Source organism: Salvelinus alpinus, chromosome 18 (assembly GCF_045679555.1).
Source record: "Salvelinus alpinus chromosome 18, SLU_Salpinus.1, whole genome shotgun sequence".
Lineage (NCBI taxonomy): Eukaryota > Metazoa > Chordata > Actinopteri > Salmoniformes > Salmonidae > Salvelinus > Salvelinus alpinus.
The window spans coordinates 25,363,514-25,384,354 of NC_092103.1; the positions used below are offsets into that span (position 1 = coordinate 25,363,514).

General features: G+C 42.7%; 1 protein-coding gene across 1 annotated transcript; it reads left to right on the forward strand.

Annotated features, from left to right (window-relative positions):
* The first annotated feature begins 4,749 nt into the window (after positions 1-4,749).
* LOC139544055 (AT-rich interactive domain-containing protein 5B-like) lies at positions 4,750-13,740 on the forward strand. Its single transcript, XM_071350755.1, has 6 exons — positions 4,750-4,974; positions 9,282-9,436; positions 9,742-9,794; positions 10,507-10,604; positions 10,805-10,973; positions 11,128-13,740. The coding sequence occupies exons 2-6, from the start codon at positions 9,292-9,294 to the stop codon at positions 12,565-12,567; spliced, it is 1,905 nt and encodes a 634-aa protein (XP_071206856.1). The 5' UTR covers positions 4,750-4,974; positions 9,282-9,291; the 3' UTR covers positions 12,568-13,740.
* The last annotated feature ends 7,101 nt before the right edge of the window (positions 13,741-20,841 follow it).

Genomic DNA, 20,841 nt, shown 5'->3' on the forward strand with positions numbered 1-20,841 from the left:
ACCAAATAATAATATACAGTTGAAGTCGGAAGTTTACATACACTTAGGTTGGAGTCATTAACTCGTTTTTCAACCATTCCACAAATACATTTCTTGTTAACAAACTATAGTTTTCGCAAGTCGGTTAGGACATCTACTTTGTGCATGACACAAGTAATTTTTCCAACAATTGTTTACAGACAGATTATTTCTCTTATAATTCACTGTATCACAATTCCAGTGGGTCAGAAGTGAGTGTTGCAAACTTACATACACTAAGTTGACTGTGCCTTTAAACAGCTTGGAAAATTCTAGAAAATTATGTAATGGCTTTAGAAGCTTTTGATAGGCTAAATGACATAATTTGAGTCAATTGGAGGTGTACCGGTGGATGTATTTCAAGGCCTACCTTCAAACTCAGTGCCTCTTTGCTTGACATCATGGGAAAATCAAAAGAAATCAGCCCAAAATTGTAGACGTCCACAAGTCTGGTTCATCCTTGGGAGCAATTTCCAAACGCCTGAAGGTACCACATTCATCTGTACAAACAATAGTACGCAAGTATAAACACCATGGGACCACGCAGCCTTCATACCGCTCAGGAAGGAGACACGTTCTGTCTCCTAGAGATGAACGTACTTGGTATGAAAAGTGCAAATCAATCCCAGAGCAACAGCAAAGGACCTTCCACACATAGCCTACAAGCCACTGAAGCAGACATTTGGAACATCTACAGTTGAAGTCGGAGGTTTACATACTCCATAGCCAAATACATTTAAACTCAGGTTTTCACCATTCCTGACATTTAATCCAAGTAAAAACTCCCTGTCTTAGGTCAGTCGCCACTTTATTTTAAGAATGTGAAATGTCAGAATAATAGTAGAGAGAATGATTTATTTCAGCTTTTATTTCTTTCATAACATTCCCAGTGGGTCAGAAGTTTACATACACTCAATTAGTATTTGGTAGCATTGCCTTTAAATTATTTAACTTGGGTCAAACGTTTCAGGTAGCCTTACACAAGCTTCCCACAATAAGTTGGGTGAATTTTGGCCCATTCCTCCTGACACAGCTGATGTAACTGAGTCAGGTTTGTAGGCCTCCTTGCTTGCACACGCTTTTTCAGTTCTGCGCACAAATGTTCTATAAGATTGAGGTCAGGGCTTTGTGATGGCCACTCCAATACCTTGACTTTGTTGTCCTTAAGCCATTATAACGCAACTTTGGGAGCATGCTTGGGGTCAGCTTTAACTTTAACTTCCTGACTGATGTCTTGAGATGTTGCTTCAATATATCCATATAATTTTCCTTCCTCAGGATGCCATCTATTTTGTGAAGTGCACCAGTCCCTCCTGCAGCAAAGCACCCCCACAACATGATGCTGCCACCCCCGTGCTTCACGGTTGGGATGGGGCTCCAGGGGTTTTCTTTATTTTTGACTATTTTCTATATTGTAGAGTAATAGTGAAGATATCAAAACTATGAAATAACACATGGAATCATGTAGTAACCAAAAAAGTGTTAAACAAATCAAAATATATTTGAGATTCTTTAAAGTAGCCATCCTTTACCTTGATGACAGCTTTGCACACTCTTGACATTCTCTAAACCAGCTACACCTGGAATGCTTCTCCAACAGTCTTACAGGAGTTCCCACATATGCTGTGGTAGCCATGCAGGTTAAGTGTGCTTTGAATTCTAAATAAATCACTGACAGTGTCCCCAGCAAAGTACCATCACACCTCCTCCTCCATGCTTCACGGTGGGAACCACATATGCAGAGATTATCCGTTCACCTACTCTGCGTCTCACAAAGACACGGCGGTTGGAACCAAAAATCTCAAATTTGGTCTCATCAGACCAAAGGACAGATTTCCACCGGTCTAATGTCCATGGCTCGTGTTTCTTGGCCCAAGCAAGTCTCTTCTTATTATTAGTGTCCTTTAGTAGTGGTTTCTTTGCAGGAATATGACCACGAAAGCCTGATTCATGCAGTCTCCTCTGAACAGTTGATGTTGAGATGTCTGTTACTTGAACTCTGAAGCATTTATTTGGGCTGCAATTATTAATTTATTTTTTACTTTATAGATTTTCAGATATAACAACAGAAACAGTACAACCCCAACCCCTTATTCTCCCTCCCTCCCTCCCTCCCTCCCTCCCTCCCTCCCTCCCTCCCTCCCAACCACCCACCCACCCACCCACCAAGGCATATATAAAAGTAAGTTAAATAGGAAAGTAAAACAGAAACAAACAGTAATAGAAACAAAACAATGGAAAAAAAAGCTAAAAAAAAATGATTATCAGCACAAATAGCTACTAGAACAGACATGACTGCTTACCAAACTATGCAAGTTACACTAAGCAAAAAACAGGCTCTCCACGTATTGTATTAATCGGGACCAATGAACCTAACCTTCTCCAGAGGCAGAGATGACATCACCTCCTTAATCCACTGCATAAAGGAGGGTGGCTTTGCAGATTTCCAGTGAAAGAGGACAAGGTGGCGAGCTAGCAGCTTTCACATTTGCCTGATGCGTTGTAGCATTCTGGTCTAGGGGAAGTACCCCAAAAATGGCAGTGACCGGGTTGGGGCTAGCAGTTGTATTACACATATGTGAGAATGCCTCAAAAATGGGGTCCCAGAGGCCACACAAAGATTGACATGACCAAAACATGTGTCCCACAGGCACAAGACTCTGGTGGTATCTCAAACACTTGGGGTCAACATTTGGGTCTGAATGATTTCCGAATGCACCGTATTTAGTTATTAAGAGATCTCTCAATAATCATTCTCAGGATAGCACATTAGTATAGCACATAGTAGTCAGTGACAAATATAAAAGCTGGGCTTCGTTAAAACCCTGGAAGGGATACCAAATGAATAGTTACAGATCAACTCTCCAGTACAAGGTACTGCCCAGCCTATTGTTTTATTCTTATAGTGGATATAACATTGAAGATTGTTTCAAAGTTACAAATTCAACTATTTTCCATAAGGTTTTTCTTTGTTGAAAACTGGTTACAATGATGACTTAATCTTGTGGTGGAAATTTCACCCTCAAAACAACAGTTTCCGTTGATTACTTTTTTCAAATCCAGTGTATTTTCCATGTAGATTCCACATCACAATACTTTGACAAATCACGTTGAAACAATGTTTATTCATCCAGTTTGTGCCCAGTGGGTTGCTTCCATGGGCATAAGGCCACATACACTGTATATACAAAAGAATGTGGACACCCCTTCAAATGAGTGGATTCGGCTATTTCAGCCACACCCGTTGTTGACAGGTGTATAAAATTGAGCACACGGCCTTGCAATCTCCAAAGACAAACATTGGCAGTAGAACGGCTTTACTGAGGAGCTCAGTGACTTTCAACGTCGCACCGTCATAGGTTGCCACCTTTCCAACAAGTCAGTTGGTCAAATTTCTGCCCTGCTAGATTTGCCCCAGGCAACTGTAAGTTCTGTTATTGGAAGTGGAAATGTCTAGGAGCAACAACGGCTCAGCCACGAAGTGGTAGGCCACACAAGCTCACAGAACGGGACCGCTGAGTGATGTCCTCGGTTGCAACACTCACTACCGAGTTCCAAACTGCCGCTGGAAGCAATGTCAGCACAAGAATTGTTCGTCGGGAGCTTCATGAAATGGGTTTCCATGGCTGAGCAGCCACACACAAGCCTAAGATCACCATGCGCAACGCTAAATGTCGGCTGGAGTGGTGTTAAGCTCGCCGCCATTGGACTCTGGAGCAGTGGAAACGCGTTCTCTGGAGTGATGAATCACCCTTCACCATCTAGCAGTCTGACGGATGAATCTGGGTTTGGCAGATGCCAGGAGAACGCTACCTGCACCAATGCATAGTGCCAACTGTAAAGTTTGGTGGAGGAGGAACAATGGTCTGGGGCTGGTTTTCATGGTTCGGTCTAGGCCCCTTAGTACCAATGAAGGGAAATCTTAACGCTAGAGCATACAATGACATTCTAGACGATGCTGTGCTTCCAACTTTGTGGCAACAGTTTGGGGAAGGCCCTTTTCTCTTTCAGCATGCCAATGCCCCCATGCACATAGCAAGGTCTATACAGAAATGTTTTGTCGAGATCGGTGTGGAATAACTTGACTGGCCTGCACAAAGCCCTTACCGCAACCCCATTTGAACATTTTTGGGATTCGTTGGATCGCCGACTGCAAGCCAGGCCTAATTGCCCTAACATCAGTGCCCAACCTCACTAATGCTCTTGTGGCTGAATGAAAGCAAGACCCCGCAGCAATGTTCCACCATCTAGTGGAAAGCCTTTCCAGAAGAGTGGAGGCTGTTATAGAAGCAAAGGGGGTACCGCCTCCATATTAATGCCCATGATTTGGAATGAAATGGTTAACGAGCAGGTGTCCACATACTTTTGGTCATGTAGTGTACTTCCCTCAAAGATGTTTACATTCCACCAATTATCAATGTACGCATCAACACAGGAGACGGGCATTGACAAAAAACTAAAGTAAAAGTATGCATATTAATGGACATGATTTTGGAATGAAATGGTTAACGAGCAGGTGTCCATATACTTTTGGTCATGTAGTGTACTTCCAATAACGAACAAAACACCTTTTTTCAGCAATTTTTTCTATATTCTGGCTATTTATGTGGACTATTCTGATGCCACGCCTTTGGCACGCTGCCACGAGCAGGTTGGACTGGTCCGACTTCCATCTCCCAGCAGGAAGCACTCTGGGTATAAACCTCCCTGAGAGCGTTGGACCGAAATGATATTCAGGTGCCATAACAGGTGTGTTTTAGTATTTATGTGTGACAGGGAGAGGTGACAATACTGGCTTGACTGTGGAGAGCGGGAGAGACAGGAGCTGAGTCTGTATTGTAGCTACCTCTCTGGAGATATAAACCCTGATCTATAGAGCCTGTGGATTCGCTGTAGCCTGGTGCAGAGGCCTGAGACTGAGACCCATCCATCTCCATTCTGTCTCTGAAATCACAGGTGAGCAGCACCACTAAATACTTGTGTTACTTTCTTACGGATTGGTTGATGGTTCTGATATCATCTTGGTTTCTTCCCAATCCACAAGTCTTTATAGGTGAGAGGAGGCAGTGATGTGGTTCAATCTTGGAGCCACTAATACTACTCTTGGTACTGATGGTATTTCCAATCCAATGTATATGCCATATTCTTGTCTGATTCAGAGTCAAATTTCCATTAAATGTCATACCCTTTTTATCCCCTGTATTGAATAATTGTATGGAATTCAATTGGCATATGGCATTTTTTTCCTTTAAAGTTTGAAGTTGTTATTGTCACGTACACTAGTACAGCCTTTCTTGCTTGCTCTTTCCCAACAATGCAGTAGTACATATTAGTAGTATTATAAAAATATTTTATAAAAAAAGTCCAGTGGACCAAAAACACACTAGAAAAATAAATGATAAAAACATAATGAACTAAGTAAGCTATATACAGGGACAGTTCCAGAGTCAGTGCCAATACCATATGTACAATGTGCAGGGATACTGTAGTGGTAGGGTTAGATATGTATAGGGGTAAGGTGACAAGGCATCAGGATATATTATAAACAGGGTAGCAGCAGTGTATTTCATGATTGTATGTGTGTGCGTGTGTAGAATCAGTATGAATGTGTTTGTGTTATGTGTGTGTGTGTGAGCAAATTAAGTGTGTGTGTGTGTGTGTGTGCATGCGTGCATGAGTGTGTGAGTGTGTAGAGTGTGCATAAAGTCAGTTCAAAAATACCAATAAAATAGAAGGGTCCATGTAGCCATTTTGCTATCTATTTAGCAGTCTAATGGCTTGGGAATAGAAGCTGTTCAGGAGCCTGTTGGTGTTGCTTAGGGTCCCTGGGCACTAGGGGGCCCACGATCAACAAACTTAAAAAAAAAAAAAAAAAAAGTTTAATGTAGGAACTCAGTCGGGGTCTTGATTAACTGTTGAGAGTTAGTAAAGTAGAATACACAAGGTGCAATTATAAAAACAGCAGTTTTTCTGTTGTTATGTCAGTTACTGACAGTCACTCAATTAGCCATGTCAGCGGAAATGCTTGGATTGGTAAGTTTGTCTAGCTATCTAAACCTGTAGCAATCTTGGCCAAATACCAACAGGGCACCACCAGGGGGCCCACATTGATTTTGTTATTCCCTCTCATTCATACATCATTAACATGGCATAAGGATTGGCAACATGTGTAGAATTGTAGGAAATTAGCTTTAAAACTGCAAAATGCATCTCCAACCCATGGCAAAATGGGTAGAATTGCAGGAAATTTCTTATAAAATGGATAAACTTCTCTCCGACCCATGGCAAAATGTGTAGAATTGCAGAAAGCTTGCTTTAAAACTGAATTGTTTCTTCCTCCTTCAAGAGGGGGGGAGGGCACTAAAATGTTTTGCCTGGTAGGTGGGGGACCAACCCAACCAAATCACACTTAGGGCCCCCAAAAGACGAGGGTCGGCCCTGCTACTATTGAACTAGCTGGTGTCACAATCAATACCACCCTTTGGTACAGTGCATTCGGAATGTATTTTTCCACATTTTGTTACGTTACAGCCTTATTCTAAAATTGATTAAATGTTTTTTTCCCCCTCAACAATCTACACACAATACCCCATAATGACAAAGCAAAAAAATTATGCTTTGTAAATGTATAAGAAATTACAAACTGAAATATCACATTTAGATAAGTATTCAGACCCTTTACTCAGTACTTTGTTGAAGCACCTTTGGCAGCGATTACAGCCTCGAGTCTTCTTGGGTATGACGCTACAAGCTTGGCACACCTGTATTTGGGGAGTTTCTCCCATTCTTCTCTGCAGATCCTTTCAAGCTCTGTCAGGTTGGATGGGGAGCGTAGCTGCACAGCTATTTTCAGGTCTCTCAAGAGAAGTTCAATCGGGTTCAGGCTCTGGCTGGGCCACTCAAGGATATTCAGAGACTTGTCGCAAAGCCACTCCTGCGTTATTTGGCTGTGTGCTTAGGGTCGTTGTCACCTTCCAACAGGACCCAGTCTAAGGTCCTGAGTGCTTTGGAGCAGGTTTTCATCATGGATCTCTCTGTACTTTGCTCATCTTGTTCATCTTTCCCTCGAGCCTGACCAGTCTCCCAGTCCCTGCCACTGAAAAACATTTCCACTGCATTATGCTGTCACCCCCATGCTTTACCGTAGGGATGGTGCCAGGTTTCCTTTGTGCGTGACGCGTTGGCATTCAGATCAGAGCATCTTGTTTCTCATGGTCTGAGAGTCCTTTAGCTACCTTTTGGTAAACTCCATGCGGGCTGTCATGTGCCTTTTACTGAGGGGTGGCTTCTGTCTGGCCACTACTATAAAGGTCTGATTGGTGGAGTGATGCAGAGATGGTTCTCCTTCTGGAAGTTTCTCCCATCTCCACAAAGGAACTCTGGAGATCTGTCAGACTGACCATCTGGTTCTTGGTCACCTCCCTGACCAAGCCCCTTCTCCCCCAATTGCTCAGTTTGGCCAGGCGGCAAGCTCTAGGAAGAGTCTTGGTTGTTCCAAACTTTTTCCATTTAAGAGTGATGGAGGCCACTGTGTTCTTAGGGACCTTCAATGCTGCAGAAATGTTTTGGTACCCTTCTCCCAGATCTGTGCCTCGACACAATACTGTCTCAGAGCTCTACGGACAATTCCTTCAACCTCATGGCTTGGTTTTTGCTCTGACATGCACTGTCAACTGTGGGAGCTTATATAGACAGGTGTGTGCCTTTCCGAATGTCCAATCAATTAAATTTACCACAGGTGGACTCCAATAAAGTTATAGAAACATCTCAAGGATGATCAATGGAAACAGGATGCACCTGAGCTCAATTTTCATCATCAGCTCGTTATGAGCTCAAAGTCTCATAACGAAGGGTCTGAATACTTGTGTAAATAAGGTATTTATATATATATATATATATATATATATATATATATATATAAATTTGCAAACATTTCTAAAAAACCTGTTTTTGATTTGTCATTATGGGGTATTGTGTGTAGATTGAGGGGGAATAAAACAATTTTATGAATTTTAGAATAATGCTGTAATGTAACAAAATGTGGAAAAAGTTGAGAGGTCTGAATACTTTCCAAATGCGCTGTATGTCAACAAACAGGCGATTGTGTCAGTCTAGATGCTTACTCTCTACCTGGGTGCCTCAGGAACCAATTGCTGTGACAGTGTGGTCACAGTGTGATGAAATGGGACATATTTTGATCTTTAAGGTCCTTGTGCATAAAATATGTGAATTAAACGTTCATGAAATAATGAAACAAACAACATATTTAAACATTTAATTCACATATGTAAGAAATAGACAATGAAAGAGGACCTTATCAGAATCTATAAAAGAGACCTATCTCTCATAGAGATTTATAGTTGATTCATCAGTCTGGATCAGCATATGAAAAACATGACAGATACAAGAGATACATATTTAAGATACAGATTCTGCACTATATATTGTATCTCAATTAAATGTTGAGTAATAAAGTGGCACACAGATGTGAGAGTGTGCCATATTCCGTCTCTGACTCTCCTCCACTCTCCAATCTCATAGCTCGGCAGGGCACATATGTCATTTATCAAATGGTCGTTTTAGAAGGGTGAAATGTTACACAACATTCAGATGAACAAGTATTGTGTATAACATGATTATCCATTTAGCAGAATAGGGGATAATATTGGGTTTTTATGTTGCATTTCTATCTGTAATGTTGTGAACGCATCACCTCACTGAATGCAGCCCAGGTATATGATTGATCTGTCCTCTCCAATAGAACACAAAACAGAACAGTTTGCCAATTGTGACAGCCTGGGTGTTGACAGGGACAAACACATGGTTGAGATGGATCAGTGGCCAAACACATAGGCATGTTTAACCGTGATCAGTCACACATTGCGTTGAGAACAGGTTGTGGTGATATTTAGTTATCATCAGTTCTATTTTGGAACACGGTTACTGTAAATCAACTGTTGGCAATTGAAGACGGGTTGAAATGCGTACAGTAGTCAAAGTGGTTTTATTTGTCGGTTCATCAGTCAAACTCATTGTTTGATTTGTAGGGAAGCCTCAGTCAAAATGTTGAATGTGCATTGTAAATACTGTACAGTATGTTGTTGATGTGTGAGAGATTATTGTGTAAAATACTGTTAGGCTACTATACCTTTTTTAAACTATGAATGTCAATGATGAATGAACCACATGATGCTGTTGTCTTCTTCAGTATGTTGTGTAAACATTGTGGTAATGTTGTGGGTGTATTGTGTGTTTGTTCTCAGGCAGAAAAAAATGGCCCATGGAAAGAACCAGGATGAGAGACCCTCAGAACAGGGCGAAGAGATGGAAGAGGAGACCTTTCTCAAAGACCTCCATCTGTACATGAAGAAGAGAAATACACCCATAGAGAAAATACCACACCTGGGCTTCAAACAGAGTGAGTATACTGTACTGCAGAGAGAAATGCACATGCACGCTTGCATGCGCACACACACACACACACACACACACACACACACACACACACACACACACACACACACACACACACACACACACACACACACACACACACACACACACACACACACACACACACACACACACACACACACACACACACACACACACAGGCAAGCATGCACACACATACAGTGCTTGCACGCGCATACACAGTAATTGTTGAGATCTCTCAGACTGGATGTACAGCTGATATTTTGTTTATTGTTTCTATATTTCTAGTCGGTCTGTTCATGATGTACAAGACTGTGAAAAGCTTGGGTGGCTACCACCAGGTAAAATAACAATAACATTTCTAATATTTATGTTTAAGTGAGATTGTTTTGTGCACTCTTGGTTTCTGATTAAAATAGCTGTGAACAATTCATATTTCAAGTCAAATCACAGATTCAACAGAAAATCATGTTAATTTGTATTTAAAGTAAACTATCCTCCTGTCACTTAAATAGCACCCATAGCCTTATGTCTGAGCAGGAAATGTAATATATATTTATTTAGTAAACTGAGGTATACCAACCATTTGTGTCTGTGTCAAAGATCCATTTCTTTCTCACGGAAGTTACTGCTTTTATTTGCTTAAAGAAACAATCTCAAATGACTGTAGCAGTGGCAGGGAGATATTACTAGTGTCATATGATACAGATAGGCAGTATGGTTTATAGCACTGGTAGCTGCTACATTGACAGGCTGCTAGACTGGCATTCCTATCAAGGTTTTGATGCAACATGATCTCTCCTTGACAACTTTGGAGGGATAAGAGTCAAACCACTCTTCATCAAGAGATACAACAGCAACTATTAATGATATTGACTAGAGAAAGAAGCGTATTATTAAACTAGTCTATTATACATCTGTGCATGTGGTTAGATGATTTATTATACCTGTTAGGATGTTGTTAAAACTTGTAATGTAAGGCATCACATTTCATGTATGTCTATGTTACATACAGTATACAATGGTGTTAAAATAATCCTGAATCTTTCCCAGGTGACGGCCCAGCAGATGTGGAAGCAAGTATACAACACCCTGGGAGGAAACCCCAGAAGTACCAGTGCAGCCACCTGCACCCGTAGACACTACGAGAAGTAAGTCAGAGCAAACTAATTATACAAGCGTATCTGTGCTCGCGTGTGTGCTGGAGTGTTTGTTTGCATATACCTGTGTAATTGCGCATAACGGTGGATGCTTGCATATCTTTGCATGACTTTGGCACAGATAATGCAAGTACATTAAGTGTATGTGTAAATCGGTTCAGAATCTATAAATGTTCTTTATGTTGCCTTAGGCTGCTTCTGCCATATGAGTGTCATGTAAGAGGAGAAGACTACATGGAGGTACTGCCACAATGCCAGCAGAAGCGTTTACATTACAGTAGGCTCAGTGAGCAGGACGAGTGCCCCAGGACAGCCAAGCGTAGCATGACGTACGGAGCTCTACAGACATCCCTGCACCAGGTACTGTACACTAACAAGCAAACATACACACACACACGCACACTAGAATGTACGCACACACAGTGACAAGCACTAATACACCGATGAAGACACAAAGACACACGCACCCACATTTAAATTAATTGACTAACTCATTGTTGTTCTGTTCTCTCAGAACCCCCATAACTTTCTGACAGACTCCAGAGTGAGGATCATCCCTATGCCTGTGCACTACCGTCAGTACTACCACCACCCCGTCCACCCCGTCCACCCAGATCTGCTCCCCTATGTCCACCCACCTCTGACCCCCAGCAGCCACCCCAGCAGCCTCCCCTCCCCTCAAGGACAGACAGAGAGGGCCAAGCAGCCTCTGGAGCGCCTACGCTTCCTGGCCAACCAGTACAAGGACTCCTCAGGCTGGACTGAGCCACTCAACCTCAGTCACAAGAAGGCTGGTCAGGAGTCAGGCGGTCACCCTGCTTCATCCTTCGCCCCTCCTCCCTCCAACATCTCCCCAAGGTTCTTGAATACGGTCTCACCTCTGTACCCCGCCAAGGGGCTGGTTAAAGATGAGGGCTGTGAGACGCCGGAGGGGGAGGTGCCCCTGGGGAAAACCCACCTCTACCCCTTGGCGACCAGAGACGACTACGTCATCAACCTCACTTCCTCCTCCTCTGGCGGTTCCTCCCGCAGCCCGACCTCAGCCTCCAGCCCATGCATGAAGAAAGAGTCCCCCGTCCCCTCTCCGCTGCAGAGTTGCATGGATAGTGCCCCCTCCATGGTTCACGTCCCCAAACTCCAGAAGAGAGAGTGCCCAGATTGGCCCAGGGGGGAGTGGAGAGGGGAAAGCCCCAAGCACAGTCCAGGGCCTCTCAATGATAGTCATGCTCTGCGCAGTACCCCCAGAGGGACAGAGGGAAGGATGGAGATGCAGATCCCGCTGGCGATGCTCCATGACTGGGTAAAAGGAGTTCTGCTGTGTGGGCCTGCTGGCACCCAGCCTGGGGATCTATCACTGCAGGGTCCAACCATGGGCCAGACCCCAGGCTCAGAGCCCAGGGAGAGGGAAAGGGCACAGGCCTGGTCTGACACCTCTCCCACCATTGCTACCCATGCTGACCAGGTCTTCCACAACCATCACAAAGACCAGGACAGGGGTTCTGGGGATCTGAGAGAGAGGAGTCTGGAGAGGCACAGGAACCTGCCTAGGCCCACCACCACCACCTCCCCTAGTACCAGGCACTGCCGCCCCATGGCGCCCTACCAGTTCTCCAGCTACAAGCCTCAGCCATCAGGGAGCATCGTCCGTAACCCGGACAGCTGGAAATTGGATCCCCGGGAGGACACCAGGAGGCCCTACCACCCAAAACTCATGTACCCCCAGGATCTATGGGATAGAGCCCAGCCAATCCCCTTAAAGATCCACCCCAGCAGCCAGGCTCTGGAGCAGGATAGTGTAGGCCACACATCCCCGGGCTATTGTCCAGGCACATCACTGGGAAGGGTGGAGAAACCTTATATGGCTCTGATGGTGAACCCCTCATTTCCCTCTCTGGTGCCACTGACACCTGAGGAGTTAATGAAGTTAAAGAGGCTCATCTCAAGCTCCTCATGAACAGAATGGAACAGCAGGACAACAACCTGCTAATTAATATAAAATATGATGCACTCTGGACGAAAAGCTGTTACATGTCAACACTGTCATTGGACAATTAAAAAGCCCTCAGTACTGTTCAAAATCAAGAGACATGTAGCACTACTGTTGACTAACTTTTTAAGTACTTTCAGAATATGAATTTAGTCTTTTAATCTTCGGTATTTTTATCATTTGAAGCTTGCTAACAATTTATTGTGCACTGGAGTGAAACGTTTTTTTTCTCCTTCATCTCAGCGGTTTGTAGCATCAAAAAAATGATGTAGCCTGATAATGACAGTAAAAAAGCTTGAAACTAATTATAGAAGTTTACTACCCAGACAGCAAAGGGACATTTTATTGAGTTCTAATTGTAATTTTGTTGAGAATTGTGACTTCTACAATTTCTTTAAAGAATTGTTGAGAGTTGTTGTTATGCCAGTCATTCTTGTTGTTATGCCACAAATTCTTATTTTCAATGACGGCCTAGGAACAGTGGGTTAACTGCCTTGTTCAGTGGCAGAACAACAGATTTCTACCTTGTCAGCTCAGGGATTCGATCTTGCAACCTTTTGGTTACTAATCCAACGCTCTAACCACAAGGCTACCCGCTGTTTTTGAGGAGAAACAATTATATAAAAATATAAAAGATACACTTTATTCTGAATTTGTGAATGTTTTTTTATATATATATATATATGTGTCACGGCCGTCGTCAGGGTAGAAATGACTGGACCAAGGTGCAGCGTGGTGATCGTACATTTTCCTTTATTTATGTAAATGTCGCCAACAAAACAAGAAACAAAGAAACGGACCATGAAGCTTACTAGGGCTATAGTGCCACTAACAAAGATAACTACCCACAAAATACAAAGGAAAAAAGGCTGCCTAATTATGATTCCCAATCAGAGACAACGATGGACAGCTGTCCCTGATTGAGAACCATATCCGGCCAAAACATAGAAACAAACAACATATCCCAAATCCCCAAATCACACCCTGACCTAACCAAATAGAGAAATAAAACGGCGTGACAATATGTTTGTAAATGTCATATTTTCTTTCTATTCTTATTTTACCACGAGTAATGTTGGATTATTTTAATCCTTTTCAAGTTTACAAATCACACAATAAATATACAGATGTTTTATCGAATGACTCCAGAATTGTCTATAATTTCCTCCTAATATTTACATACAGTTGAAGTCGAAAGTTTACATACACCTTAGCCAAATACATTTCAACTCAGTTTTTCACAATTCCCGACATTTAATCCTCGTAAAAATTCCCTGTCTTAGGTCAGTGAGGATCACCACTTTATTTTAAGAATGTGAAATGTCAGAATAATACTAGAGAGAATGATTTATTTCAGTTTTTTTTTTAATCATCACATTTCCAGTGTGTCAGAAGTTTACATACACTCAATTAGTATTTGGTAGCATTGCCTTTAAATTGTTTAACTTGGGTCAAACATTTTGGGTAGCCTTCCACAAGCTTCCCACAAAAAGATGGGTGAATTTTGGCCCATTCCTCCTGACAGAGCTTTTTCAGTTCTGCCCACAAATATTTTATGGGTTTGAGGTCAGGGCTTTGTGATGGCCACTCCAAAGCCTTGACTTATTGTCCTTAAACCATTTTGCCACAACTTTGGAAGTATGCTTGTGGTCATTGTCCATTTGCGACCAAGCTATAACTTCCTGACTGATGTCTTGAGATGTTGCTTCAATATATCCACATAATTTTCCTGCCTCATGACGCCATCTATTTTGTGAAGTGCACCAGTTCCTCCTGCAGCAAAGCACCCACACAACATGATGCTGCCACCCCCGTGCTTCACGGTTGGGATGGTGTGCTTCGGCTTGCAAGCCTCCCCCTTTTTCCTCCAAACATAACGATGGTCATTATGGCCAAACAGTTCTATTTCTGTTTCATCAGACCAGAGAACATTTCTCCAAAAAGTACGATCTTTGTCCCCATGTGCAGTTTCAAACCGTAGTCTGGCTTTTTAATGGCGGTTTTGGAACAGTGGCCTCTTTCATGCTGGGCGGCCTTTTAGGACTCGTTTTACTGTGGATATAGATACTTTTGTACCTGTTTCCTCCAGCATCTTCACAAGGTCCTTTGCTGTTGGTCTGGGATTGATTTGCACTTTTCGCACCAAAGTACATTAATCTCTAGGAGACAGAACGTGTCTCCTTCCTGAGCGGTATGACAGCTGCGTGGTCCCATGGTGTTTATACTTGCGTACTATTGTTTGTACAGATGAACATGGTACCTTCAGGTGCTTGGAAATTGCTCCCAAGGATGAACCAGACTTGTGGTCCACAATTTTTTTTCTGAGGTCTTGGCTGATTTCTTTTGATTTTTCCATGATGTCAAGCAAAGAGGCACTGAGTTTGAAGGTAGGCCTTGAAATACATCCACAGGTACACCTCCAATAGACTCAAATTATGTCAATTAGCCTATCAGAAGCTTCTAAAGCTATGACATAATTTTCTGGAATTTTCCAAGCTGTTTAAAGGCACAGTCAACTTAGTGTATGTAAACTTCTGACCCACTGGAATTGTGATACAGTGAATTATAAGTGAAATAATCTGTCTGTAAACAATTGTTGGAAAAATTACTTGTGTCATGCACAAAGTAGATGTCCTAACTGACTTGCCAAAACTATAGTTTGTTAACAAGAAATTTGTGGAGTGGTTGAAAAACGAGTTTTAATGACACCAACTTATGTAAACTTCCGACTTCAACTGTAGTATTGTACAAACATGGCATAATCTAACAATTATATCAACTCATTATGCATAGTCAAAACCTTAAGCAAAGTGGAACTTCAGAACGATCAGCGAGAATGTATTGTTTGTGGTTGGAACACAAATATGAAATACCAGGAAGAGAAACCCGATGCCACCTATATTCCTCAGAAACACGTTGATGTGTGTACTACAGCACCGTTCTGTTGACTTTGGACCGGAGCTTGTTTTGTCAGATGTGTAACTCCACAGGGCTTATTTTACTGGAAATGTATAATTGCACGGAAGCCCACGGAAGCAATAGCTATCACAGAAGAATACGCCTTTAACAGGCTGCTATAGCCATAAACACAAGTTATCCCTGACTGAAGAGGGAGAGAATCAAGAAAGAATAGTCCTAAAAAAAACACTAAAAACAAGTCAGCTGACACTCATAAGATAGAAGCAATCATCTTGTCATCAGGATTGTAATTAATCCACCTTTCTCCTGTTTGTTGTGTTTTGTCTGACATAGTGAGGCATTGTCTAAATCAAATCAAAGTTTATTGGTCGGGTACACAGTTTAGCAGATGTTATAGCGGGTGCAGCTTATGTTACTAGCTCCTAACAATGCAGCATAATGTCAAACAAATGTCAAACAAGCATTGCACTTTACTTTTAAAGGTAATTCACGCTGGAGCTGAAATCCGCGGCATTTACCGTGAATGCGATCTGCGAGGACTTCAGGACTATTGCCTTTAAAAATGAACATTGTCGACAGTGCAATGCCCTTGTCTACAATCCCAGCCATTGATTTGATTGCGTGCCTACCTTCCCTGTTGTTTTGCACTCAATGATGGGTGGAGCTTATGTTTGTGAATACAAAGCATTGACTGAATTTACAAGACACACGCACACGCATACACACACACACTTAAGGACTGAGTCACCTGTTATCAAATCACATGAACGTTCAAGTTTCTCTCTCAATATGAAAACTGAATGCACTATGCCAAAAAGTAAGTCAACTCTGTTGTGAGATTTGTTGAGGATATCTGCAAAACCCCAGTTAAACAAGGAAAGACTGCCACCTGTTGTGTTTGAAGACAAACAGTGTCACAATATCACACACACACTGTCTGAGGCACATGTTATCAATTCACATGAACGTTCAAGTTTCTCCATCAATATGCAGTGGTGTAAAAATACCTTAAAGTACAACTTAAGTAGTTTTTTGGGGATATTTGTACTTTACTATTTATATTTTGGTAAGGTGTGGGTGATTTGTGTTGTTCGGGTGAACATTTAGAATTTTTTGCAGACGCTCTCATGCAGAACCAGTTAAATACTGGTGGTTACATAATTTAACAACAACCATAATCCCATCTATCTTGTTTACTGAATTGCTCAACAGTGGCATGTTGTCAAAAGAAAAAATAGTCTCACTGTAAAAATGTTATGTGCACAGCATTTCCAATAACCATAATTATCTGTTCCGAGCTTTGAGAGGAAGGTACAGATAATTATGGTCTATGAAACTCAATTGCACTGACTAAACCAAATTAAATACCTGGTCATAAAAACGATGACGATACATGTATTAGTTAAAATATTTGTGGCACTGCAGCATCAACCTGCTACTTCATAAAACTTAGTAGTTACTTTACCAGTCGCACTGGTTAGCAATACCATTTGGGGGTTATATTTCAAAAGACGGAAATGTGTCGGTCTATTCTGTCTCCCAGCATCTTCAGTAATTGTATACCTGTAACAACACTGATACTGTACATAAGCATGTACCTGTACACAAAGTCACTGTGCAGATGATCTTATATGCAGGCCTTAGCAAGGCCTGGGTAGGCATTGTAGTGTGAATACAAAGCATTGACTGAATTTACAAGACACACGCATACACACACACACACACACACACACACTTAAGGACTGAGTCACCTGTTATCAAATCACATGAACGTTCAAGTTTCTTCCTCAATATGAAAACTGAATGCACTATGCCAAAAAGTAAGTCAACTCTGTTGTGAGATTTGTTGAGGATATTTGCAAAACCCCAGTTAAACAAGGAAAGACTGCCACCTGTTGTGTTTGAAGACAAACAGTGTCACAATATCACACACACTGTCTGAGGCACATGTTATCAATTCACATGAACGTTCAAGTTTCTCCATCAATATGCAGTGGTGTAAAAATACCTTAAAGTACAACTTAAGTAGTTTTTTTGAGATATCTGTACTTTACTATTTATATTTTGGACAACTTTTACTTCACTACATTCCTAAAGAAAATAATGTACTTTTTACTCCATACATTTTCCCTGACACCCAAAAGTACTCATTACATTTTGAATGCTTAGCAGTACAGGGAACTGGTCAAGTTCACACACTTATCAAGGGAACATCCCAGGTCATCCCTACTACCTCTAATCTGGCAGACCCACTAAACAAAAATGCTTTGTTTGTAAATTATGTCTAAGTGTTGGAGTGTGCCCCTGGCTTTCTGTAAATTAAAAAAACAAGAACATTGTGCTGTCTGGTTTGCTTAATATAAAGAATTAGAAATTATTAATACTTTAACTAGGACTTTTGATACTTAAGTATATTTTAGCAATCACATTTACTTTTGATACTTAAGTCTATTTAAAACCAAATACTTTTAGACTTTTACTCTAGTAGTATTTTGCTGGGTGACTTTCACTTTTACTTGAGTCGTTCACTTTCAAGTATGAAACTTTTTCCACCACTGTCAATATGCCAACTGACAATGCACACAATTGCAGGTAGATTCTTGGGGATTTCCCAAACCCCAGTTAAACAAGGAAAGACACAGCCACTTGTTGGGTTTGAAGACAAACAGTATCACAATATCTCCTTCATATACTGTATGTATCATCAAATGTTAAAACACCATGAGCAAACAACAGTTCAGGAGTGACAACAATCATGACCGGAAGACATACTAATAAAGGGTTTTAGGTTTGTAATGCTATCCTAAAGTTTGATATACATGCTTCACATTCCAATCATATTCCTTATATTTTCTTATTTTCAAATCCATGTATTCAATGCTTCTGAGAACAATCTTGTAATGCAGATGCACATTTTATAATTACAATTTTAATACCTGTTATAACTGACATTGTGGTCAATGTAAGCTTACGTGCATAGTTGTACACATGCGCACGACTGTTTGGGTGGTGTCAGATTTTTTACTGACATGAGCACCTTATTACCTCAAGGAAGTATAGGCACATACCATCATCATCATTGCCAGTAAGTCTGACTGAACAACACAGCACACCGGCACCACAGATCTGAACACACTCCTATGACTGCTTGACAGACATGTTTATAGTCAATTGCATGTATATCCATATATTAATTATGCTGCATCGGTTTCACACATAAAACATTGTGAAAATTCCATCAAATAATGGCACCCGTGGGAACATTATGCATGGAATGAACAGAAGTGATCTGTAACTCTATAATAGCTTAAGGTAAATTATTCATCTAACCAGGCCTCCACGGCCATGACTGACTGCTGCAGGGCGGAAAACAAATTTACATTTACATTTACATTTACATTTAAGTCATTTAGCAGACGCTCTTATCCAGAGCGACTTACAAATTGGTGCATTCACCTTATGATATCCAGTGGAACAACCACTTTACAATAGTGCATCTAACTCTTTTAAGGGGGGGGGGGGGGTTAGAAGGATTACTTTATCCTATCCTAGGTATTCCTTAAAGAGGTGGGGTTTCAGGTGTCTCCGGAAGGTGGTGATTGACTCCGCTGACCTGGCGTCGTGAGGGAGTTTGTTCCACCATTGGGGTGCCAGAGCAGCGAACAGTTTTGACTGGGCTGAGCGGGAACTGTACTTCCTCAGAGGTAGGGAGGCGAGCAGGCCAGAGGTGGATGAACGCAGTGCCCTTGTTTGGGTGTAGGGCCTGATCAGAGCCTGAAGGTACGGGGGTGCCGTTCCCCTCACAGCTCCGTAGGCAAGCACCATGGTCTTGTAGCGGATGCGAGCTTCAACTGGAAGCCAGTGGAGAGAGCGGAGGAGCGGGGTGACGTGAGAGAACTTGGGAAAGTTGAACACCAGACGGGCTGCGGCGTTCTGGATGAGTTGTAGGGGTTTAATGGCACAGGCAGGGAGCCCAGCCAACAGCGAGTTGCAGTAATCCAGACGGGAGATGACAAGTGCCTGGATTAGGACCTGCGCCGCTTCCTGCGTGAGGCAGTGTCGTACTCTGCGAATGTTGTAGAGCATGAACCTACAGGAACGGGTCACCGCCTTGATGTTAGTTGAGAACGACAGGGTGTTGTCCAGGATCACGCCAAGGTTCTTAGCACTCTGGGAGGAGGACACAATGGAGTTGTCAACCGTGATGGCGAGATCATGGAACGGGCAGTCCTTCCCCGGGAGGAAGAGCAGCTCCGTCTTGCCGAGGTTCAGCTTGAGGTGGTGATCCGTCATCCACACTGATATGTCTGCCAGACATGCAGAGATGCGATTCACCACCTGGTTATCAGAGGGGGGAAAGGAGAAGATTAATTGTGTGTCGTCTGCATAGCAATGATAGGAGAGACCATGTGAGGATATGACAGAGCCAAGTGACTTGGTGTATAGCGAGAATAGGAGAGGGCCTAGAACAGAGCCCTGGGGGACACCAGTGGTGAGAGCACGTGGTGCGGAGACAGATTCTCGCCACGCCACCTGGTAGGAGCGACCTGTCAGGTAGGACGCAATCCAAGCGTGGGCCGCGCCGGAGATGCCCAGCTCGGAGAGGGTGGAGAGGAGGATCTGATGGTTCACAGTATCAAAGGCAGCCGATAGGTCTAGAAGGATGAGAGCAGAGGAGAGAGAGTTAGCTTTAGCAGTGCGGAGCGCCTCCGTGACACAGAGAAGAGCAGTCTCAGTTGAATGACTAGTCTTGAAACCTGACTGATTTGGATCAAGAAGGTCATTCTGAGAGAGATAGCAGGAGAGCTGGCCAAGGACGGCACGTTCAAGAGTTTTGGAGAGAAAAGAAAGAAGGGATACTGGTCTGTAGTTGTTGACATCGGAGGGATCGAGTGTAGGTTTTTTCAGAAGGGGTGCAACTCTCGCTCTCTTGAAGACGGAAGGGACGTAGCCAGCGGTCAAGGATGAGTTGATGAGCGAGGTGAGGTAAGGGAGAAGGTCTCCGGAAATGGTCTGGAGAAGAGAGGAGGGGATAGGGTCAAGCGGGCAGGTTGTTGGGCGGCCGGCCGTCACAAGACGCGAGATTTCATCTGGAGAGAGAGGGGAGAAAGAGGTCAAAGCACAGGGTAGGGCAGTGTGAGCAGAACCAGCGGTGTCGTTTGACTTAGCAAACGAGGATCGGATGTCGTCGACCTTCTTTTCAAAATGGTTGACAAAGTCATCAGCAGAGAGGGAGGAGGGGGGAGGAGGGGGAGGAGGATTCAGGAGGGAGGAGAAGGTGGCAAAGAGCTTCCTAGGGTTAGAGGCAGATGCTTGGAATTT